This window comes from Pseudochaenichthys georgianus, chromosome 5, assembly GCF_902827115.2.
Source record: "Pseudochaenichthys georgianus chromosome 5, fPseGeo1.2, whole genome shotgun sequence".
Lineage (NCBI taxonomy): Eukaryota > Metazoa > Chordata > Actinopteri > Perciformes > Channichthyidae > Pseudochaenichthys > Pseudochaenichthys georgianus.
Genome location: NC_047507.1, coordinates 22043714 through 22052612, shown reverse-complemented (window position 1 = coordinate 22052612; position 8899 = coordinate 22043714). Strand labels below are relative to the sequence as shown.

General features: G+C 40.8%; 1 protein-coding gene across 2 annotated transcripts; it reads right to left on the bottom strand.

The window, feature by feature from the left end:
- Positions 1 to 701: 701 nt before the first annotated feature.
- Positions 702 to 4089, bottom strand: apof (apolipoprotein F). Of its 2 annotated transcripts, none has more exons than XM_034083449.2 (2): positions 3907 to 4089; positions 702 to 3270 (listed from the first exon to the last, which is right to left on the bottom strand). In XM_034083449.2, the coding sequence occupies exon 2, from the start codon at positions 3235 to 3237 to the stop codon at positions 1939 to 1941; it is 1299 nt and encodes a 432-aa protein (XP_033939340.1). In that variant the 5' UTR covers positions 3238 to 3270; positions 3907 to 4089; the 3' UTR covers positions 702 to 1938. The 2 variants fall into 2 exon arrangements, with proteins under 2 accessions (XP_033939340.1, XP_033939339.1); XM_034083448.2 differs by having other exon boundaries at positions 702 to 3273; positions 3907 to 4088.
- Between the last annotated feature and the right edge of the window lie 4810 nt (positions 4090 to 8899).

Genomic DNA, 8899 nt, shown 5'->3' with positions numbered 1-8899 from the left:
TTTATAATATATAACTCATGGTAAGGCTGTTGGTTCTCAAAAAGGTCAGCCCCAAATTCCCATTAATCTTGTTGTTCAGTCTACTTGCCTTTGATACCATCAAAAACACATTGTTTTTGATTAATTGTTAAATTAAACAAAATAAAATTGTTGATTCAACAAACAATGTTAGATCTGTGCTGTGGATAGATGGGAGAAAGCGACAGATTTCTAACTGAGATTGTCGTCCCTCTACACAAAAGGAAATGTTCTCCAACATTATTAAATGGACCTTACGTGGTCACTCTTCTAATAAAATCCCTTTCCGTTAACAGGAAGCAGGCAGTGTGTGCTTTACTGGACTTATCTGATTAAACAATACTAAGCTTGTTACTCATCTCTTTCCACTACGTTTAGATCATGTAATGTGTGATACTCTAAATACAGTTATAGTATATTATAGGTAGGACGTTTTCTTTATCAAGCAGAGAGTTGTGGATTGATACTGAGAATTTCTAGAGTAATCTATTGGTCAATTGCACAAAGAGCAAAGTTCACAGGACAGTATGCACACCATGACTCATACATATAAATCATAGTTTTATGTGAAAATGCACATTGAATAGTATTTTCTTGTCAATTGCCAACTGTTTTGTAACCATTAGACCATCTTACTATACAAATACAAACACTGTGCAAAACTACGACACTGACAGTCACTGTAAGGTTTAAATGTACAATTTATTGACCTTTTAAACAAAGAAAAAGCATATATAACAACATTATTTAGTTATCTGTCTATTGTCCCTGCAGTTAACACCAGCGGTGGGAATATGACTGACCTGACAAAATGTCTTCACAGATACTGTAGGTAACAACAAAATGTAGACATTGGATGGAAAGCAAAATGAAAGTCTTGAGGATTAAAGGTTTAATTTCCTGAGACCAGTTATTCAAACGTTACTGCCTCATGTAAAACAATGTTACACTATTAGCCATTATCCAAACAAAACGCTATGTAAAAGCTAACATGTTCAAAATGTACTTTATGACCTGGTTTCTTTTTCCTTTATATTATTGACATCATTTTATTTTGAGTTCTGACTGAAAAAACAAACAAATATTGGTCAGATCAACAAAAGAAAATCACATATGGCACTAATTCTATTCCTTACATTGGTGGCTGGTGTCTCCCTTATAGGGATAGCTTAAGGGAGGCTTATTAGGGATAAGGTGAGAAGTTCGGTCATCCGGGAGGGACTCGGAGTTGAACCGCTCCTCCTTCGCGTCGAAAAGGAGCCAGTTGAGGTGGTTCGGGCACCTAGTTAGGATGCCACCTGGGCGCCTCCCTAGGGAGGTGTTCCAGGCACGTCCAGCTGGGAAGAGACCAAGGGGTAGACCTAGGACCAGGTGGAGGGATTATATCTCTTCGCTGGCCTGGGAGCGCCTTGGGATCCCCCAGTCAGAGCTGGTTGATGTGGCCAGGGAAAAGGAAGTTTGGGGCTCTCTGCTGGAACTGCTACCCCCGCGACCCGACCACGGATAAGCGGGAGAAGATGGATGGATGGACATTGAGATTAAAGTGTAATGTAATCAACTTTTTACTGTAATTGAATTTTCATTACATTTTAGGCGTATCTGCCCCAAAAGAACTGTGAAACTAATTGACATGAGTTACAGACTAATTCGAAAATCACTGTCGTCATAAAAAATAAATAATAATTTTGTCTAATAGATTAAAATTAAATGTGTGTATGTGCGCTCACACAGACAAAACATTTTTACTTTTCAATTTGATTCTGAAAATCCCCAAAATGTGTAATCTTGTTCCCTAAAAAACAAACCAATTAATCTTCAACCATGTCAATCATCAAACATTGATCCTGTGTTGTTTTAAATGAACTACTTATAACAATATGTATTGCTCAAGTGTTGCAGCTTAATGTATTGATCCCCAGTCTACTGGATGGTGATGACACCGTCCTCCCAGCTGAACTGGTTCACCAGCACATCATCCTCCTTCTTCATGGAGTTGAGCAGATACTTGACGCCAGCTTTCACACCGGTCTTCATCCCTGCCCCCAGGGCGTAGCCTGCCACCCCCGCCATCCCCCCCGTGGCCACCATGAGAGCGTCGGTGCCGAGGTCCACAGCGCTGAGGATGGCTCTCTCCTTGGCGGTTGCAGAGCAGTTGACCGAGGCGTAGTACACAGCTGTGCCCAGGTTGTAGAGGGTGCTGACCGCAGGGATCCACTCCACCACGTTGTACACGCGCTGCTCGCTTTTGTTGATGCAGCTCCTCTGGGGGCTGCGTTTCAGACGTCCACCTGAAGCAGCAGAGGTGCAAACATCCTCATCTGTGCTGCACTGACGGATCCAACACTCAGACACTGTGGATTCAGAGGGCAGGACGCGACTGCCTTTCTTAAACACTGCCAGGTACTTCCCAGGTTTGAGTCCACTGCTGGTCACACCGGCACACAGGACCCCCAGCCTCTCGCAGGAGCTCACGGCCTCCTGTAGATCACCTGTGGCTCCTTCCACTGCTGCTCCTGCCAGCATGGTGCCCCTCACCCTGCTCCAACCCTCACAATGACCCTCCTGCTTGGAGGAATCTTCCCCCACCGTGGCCAGCTGCTGGATGTTAAACATCACAGCCTCTATGTGGCGCCCTGCTTCATCCCTCTCATATGCAGGTGCAGGTGTGGACTTGCTCATCCTCCTCTCCATCAGACCCTCTACCTCCATCAGGAGCTCCTCCGCGTCAGCCACTCCTAAAAGGTCGTACAGCTTGAGCACCAAGGTGTGTGCCTCCTGAGGGCAGCCTGCCACCAACAACACGGGCACTAAAGAAAGCCCCAGGAGCTCCTGGGGGAACATGGAGGATGATGGGTCGTCCACAGTGCTGGCAGACAGCAGCTCTTCACAGCTTACCTTCCCCTGGATGTGGAGATGATCTTGAATCTGCCCCACGAGCTTTGCCCTGAGCACGGATGTTATATTTTGGGCAGATCGAACTCTCTCCTCTTTTTGTTCGACCTCTAATACAGGATCAGGTTTTTTTGCAGATGAGACATCAAGTTGGAATTCAAGGAGAGATGGATGTTCCTGTTTGGCTGTCTCCTGTCCCGCCTCATTGAAATCTGCTTCTGGAAGAGGAGTGTTTCTAAGTGCCAGAGGAGGAGGGACCCTACACAAAGCCTGTTCATTCAGCAAGAGCTGGATCACAATCAGCCACTTCAACTTTGAGGACATCATGCCAGTCTTGTTACAGATTGTTCTCCTCCAACGCTACTACATTAAACACAAGAGGGACAAAAAGAAAAACAACCAAATGAGTCATCTTTGTTCTCTTATTTCTGCAATGAAGTGTGTTTGTCTCTTACACTCATGCAGAGATTAACTGGATTTATGCTAGGAAGTTGTGTGGCTGCACCTGTCTCGCACTACACACTAAGAAAATCTCTCATTATGTAACATTTCTAGTGTAAAAATGATTGTGTATAATTTATGATTTCAGAATTGTAATGCAGTCCTCCTGCAAAAAAAGCTCATTAAAAGTTAATTAGTTTATTAGTCTACAAGAAGAGAAATCATAATATCTTTATCAGGAAGATTGATGAAAAACAGTTTTGCTTTATAATTTGTGAGTGAAAATGTTTTCCAGTGTCGAGATTCTCACATTCTGCCACCGGGACATATATAGTGCAACCACACATTTCAAACACAAATAAAAACTACATTTTAAAATGTTTTAAAACATTCTTTAACAATGCAACACATCCCAACTTGAAGCCTCGACATTGAGTTTGTCTTTTTTCCCCCTGAACAAACTGCAACTAAAAATAGAAATGTTGTTTTATCCAAACATTCATAATTTTTTATTTCATCTTTGTATCCATTGGCAGCTATGTGTCCAGCACTTACCTTAAAACACTAGGATGTGGAGTCCCGAGTGCAGCAGCGCAGCAAAGATGGTTTCAGCGTGTAGGATGCTTTTAGTTTTTTCCCTTTTCTCTCAAAACATGCATAGCGATGTTCTTTCTCTTTGCCTCCAATGAGAATCTCCTTCTTTACACATGACATCCCACAGCCCTCCCTCTGTCTCATCTGTCTTTCAGCTCCCTCTTCTCTGCGGCCTCATTGCTCAACAGGGAGATCGGGGCTTGAATATTGATTCACGTGGGGAAAGTCCATGTGTTCTTAAGCAGTTTTGTTTGTCTACCCTGCTATCTTCTCATCCCTCCCCCAGCGCTCTGCTCTCTCTCAGTCGCTATGTTTTGTTTCTGACCCAAATACTTAAGAAATAAATTTCCCCTCATGCCGTGAGCACATTTATCTCTTACACAGTCAAGACAGGGGAGGAAAACGGGGCTATCTGAGGTTAAGACTGACATTTAACTAATAAATTAGGTTTTAAAATACAAACAAAACTCCACTTCATAATGGATGTATTTTTGTTACTGCAGAATTTCTTACTGTCCATACATATATATTTAAAAAAAAAATCTTAACACATAACTTTCCTGTTCTTATTTCCTTTAGAAAAAGGTTTCCTTTATGTTGTGAAGCCCCATTCACTCTCACTAAGACTCGGCTCCCAGAATAGCAGGACTTTACCCTGGAGCAGGCTGTTGCTGTCATGTGAAAAAAGTGTATCTCGAAAAAATTAAAGTTTAAAAAGAGCCTATTTTCAGATAATTCTATTTTCTTTCACATTAGCTCAAGAAGTAGGACAATCTTGAACATGAGAACACTCCTAAATCAAATTCCAAAAATGTAGATATGATTTTCTTTGGATAGCAATGATGCATCATTATACATTATAAATATACATCTCTGTTAAAAGTCATGTCGACACCTATTGTCTAAGGTATAATGTAACATTAAAGAGGATTTGATGATTATATGCACAATAGAATAAACAATGTGAGAGTGCAGCAGGCTAATTCAAGAACAAATGCTCATAGGTAGCCATAAACAAAGACAGCAGCACAGAAACCTGTGTCAGAGGTAACTTAGTCCAGGTTATCAGTCGTACCCCCTTAATGCTCTTGCTACTCTGTGAACTGTGGCTACTGAAGGAGAGTTTGTTATTGTTGTGATTTTGTGGCTGCTTGACCATCAGTGGAGGCTTTTTCACAGGCCATAGTCATAGATCTTTTGGTTGTATATTCACTACAACATTTCGTCCTATGTGCAGTATCTCTGACTGGACCGGCAAATACATGAAGCAGAAGTTAGATCTGTTTAAATATTGCCATGTATAGTTCGGTCTGCCCTGACAATGGCTTTAGACACAGGAAGAACAATCTCCTGTTATACAAAGATAGATGTCACTGACATTTTTGTAATAGCTTCCTAGGTTTGTCATGTCATGCTGTTCCAAAATGATATACACATTGTAAATCATTCTGTTACCTCACTGCTTGAGAAACTGCATAAAGAAACTGAACATTACAACTTCTAAATGGATAAATTCTGTCTTATTATTTTAATTATCTTCTTTTCTTCCCTTGGTTTCTCCAAAATTTGAAATGAAAAGATCTGACAGCTGGCAGGTGTGTGTTGATGGTTTACACCGTTTTTTCTGTAGGGAACGTTGCAGAAGTGACAATAGTTAACAGATAACTATTAATTAATTAAGCGCTTTGAGTCATTGATAATGCGCTATAATAAATGTAAGGAATTATTATTAGATAGGAATGTACTCATTTACTAATAAGAATGATAAAGACGTGCAATGTCCCGCCCTCACAGGTGAAATTAACTGACAGAGTTATCAATCAGGAAGTCACATCCACAAATAATCCTCCTGAAATGCAATATATTTGGAAAGTCATGAACTGTGGCATATGAATCAATCAGAGGGTATTTAAAATGTGTTTCAATTAAATTCTCCCTTTAGCCTTCTCAATTTTGAGGGACTGAAATGTATTTAAGCACACTTACTGAGTTGTTTTTTGTAGCTTTATTTTTACATTATTTGATTACTAAATATGGTATAGGACAGAAGCTAAAACTCCCCCACATGCATAGTGTGTATTGTCAACATGGACATTAAATCCTTAAAGTGATCATAAAAAGCAAAGTGTGTCTTCAGTTTCCTGAGGTTAAATGTGAGCTCCAGAAGAGCCACTGAGTAAACCCTGTGGTCTCACCAAACATAGTATTTGTACTATGTAAACACACACACACACACACACACACACACACACACACACACACACACACACACACACACACACACACACACACACACACACACACACACACACACACACACACACACACACACACACACACACACACACACACACACTCCTCTGCAATCTAGGATAATCCCTTACAGTTGTCTCAAGGTAATCCTGTAATTGTTGCCAGGGAGGTTGCAATGTTGAGGTCTCGCCACAAAACAAAAGTGTTTAAGAGAAAGACAGAGGTGGGAAGAACTCGAGTATTTCAATGTTTTGCTACTTTGGTGTACTTTTATTCCACTACATTTATTCAGTACCTTTAGTTACTGTGCAGATTAAGATACATAATGGGAAATAAAAACAATACTTAAATAAGACGTTAGTTACACCTGGAGAGAATACTCCAACATACAAAGTAATTAAAACTAGCTGTACCTTTACCAGTTTGGATAAACACATTAATGCATATAATTATAATCCACAAATATGATCACTGCACCAATCAGCAGAATGACTACTTTTAGTTTTGGTACTTTAAGTATATTTTGATGCCAATACCTTTGTACTTTTACTTGAGTAACATTTTGAATGCAGGACTTTGACTTGTAACAGAGTTCTCTTACACTCTGTTACTTCTAATTTGACTGACGTAGAAGATCTAAGTACTCCTCCCACCTCTGGAGAGAACTGGCAAAAGCTTTTCAAGTTTGTCCTGAGTGACGAGCAAAGCATGCATTACAGTCTCCTGTGGTTAAAAGACACAAGTACAAACACACATACGTACACACACACACACACACACACACACACACACACACACACACACACACACACACACACACACACACACACACACTTTGGCTCCTCTTATAACCTGTAATAGCCATCTGTCATTATTATAGTCAAGATAAAGCCATGGAAGTGTGTCAATAAACCAAGATGAGTGCAGTGCCATAAAGAGAGGCAGTTGTATCTGTGTCTAAATCCTTCTCGCAGGATCTCTTACATGGCCAGGTTAAGTTTGCATTGCTGCTCCCAAAGAACACTACAGCCAAAGCTGGTCTGTAATTGTATTATAAAAAGTCAATGAGGCCATCTTAAATGTAGTGTTTCAGTGTACTTTAAATGGTAACAAAAATGAATTTTGGTAAAAAAATTACACATGGTCAGATATATGTGTCAGGGGCAGCTGTGGCTCAGTGGGTACAGTGCTGGATTTCGAGCAAGTTCGAGTCCCACTGCAGTCAGCATGTCGTTGTGTCCCTGAGACACTTCACCCCAAATTGCTCCTGTGGGGATTGCCCACAGTACTGAATGTATGTATGTCGCTTTGGTTAAAAGCGTCTAACAAGTAACATGTAATGTAATATAGTTGTAGGTCAAGTTACAGTTCTGTGGGACAGGGTGATTTTTTTCTGTTCAAATATGACCTAATAAATTCCAGTGGTTGTGATCAAACTTTTGGAGTATTTGAATGTGGAAGGAGAGGGTCAGCCAGAGGCTTTCTGCTTGTCCTTTCATTGATCCACAGAGCGTGGGAGTTTTCTCGGCTCTCTGCTCTTATAAACCAGTCATTGATGGTGAAGACAGGATGGCAATATCCGCCTGCAGGGCGTACGCTGTTTACACGTCCAGTCCACACACACAGGCACATAATGGTCAATTAATCCAGGGACAAACACACACACACACACACACACACACACACACACACACACACACACACACACACACACACACACACACACACACACAAAGCCTAATCCGAATGCGTTTACAGGGGAGACACTAAACGTCGACCCAGGGAGTCTGAAAACTCGATACACACACCGAATTGAATCAGTAAGAAATCATGAGATAGAGATCAAATTTCCAATTGAAACATAAGAACATAAAAACAACATAAAAACCTCATAATATGGTAATGACAAGAAAACACAGTATTGTGACAATAAATACGAAAAGGAAACGGTATGAAAGCTTATAAAGAAATTATTTGTAAAATTTAGATGTATAATATTAATTGGCAATTTTACAAGATGAAAGAATTACAGAATGATATAGTTAATATGTTACTATCTATCGTATACTGCACATAATCATTGTTTTGCTTGTTATAACTGTGTGTGTGTGTGTGTGTGTGTGTGTGTGTGTGTGTGTGTGTGTGTGTGTGTGCGTGCGTGTGTGTGCGTGCGTGTGTGCGTGTGTGTGTGTGTGTGTGTGCGTGTGTGCGTGTGTGCGTGTGTGCGTATGTGTGTGTGTGTGTGTGCGTGTGTGTGCGTGCGTGTGTGCGTGTGTGTGTGTGTGTGTGCGTGTGTGCGTGTGTGCGTGTGTGCGTGTGTGTGTGTGTGTGTGTGTGTGTGTGTGTGTGTGTGTGTGTGTGCATGTGTGTGTGTACATGTGTGTGTACATGTGTGTGTACATGTGTATATAGGGGTGGAATGGGGGTTTGGGTGGAGCAATAATTAGATTACAAATGAGCTCAAGTCCTATAATAATTGAGAAAGAAGCTACTGAGCGGTCAGACGTATTTTGAGTCAAAGAGGAAATCACTGCTTTTCCTGTTGGGTCAGATCAAGACTTCCTACACTGCTACCAGGTGAGGATTTCATGTTGTTTTCTTTCATTTGCACTAAATAATCGTGATAAAGGAGCTTAACATTTAGATATTTAACTATTGTTATGAAGATATACATATTAGAATACTTTTTGATTGAATGCGT

What these genes read in the sequence shown, in the direction of transcription:
- apof (XM_034083449.2), bottom strand. Translation starts at nt 3,237, where the DNA reads ATGATGTCCTCAAAGTTGAAGTGGCTGATTGTGATCCAGCTCTTGCTG.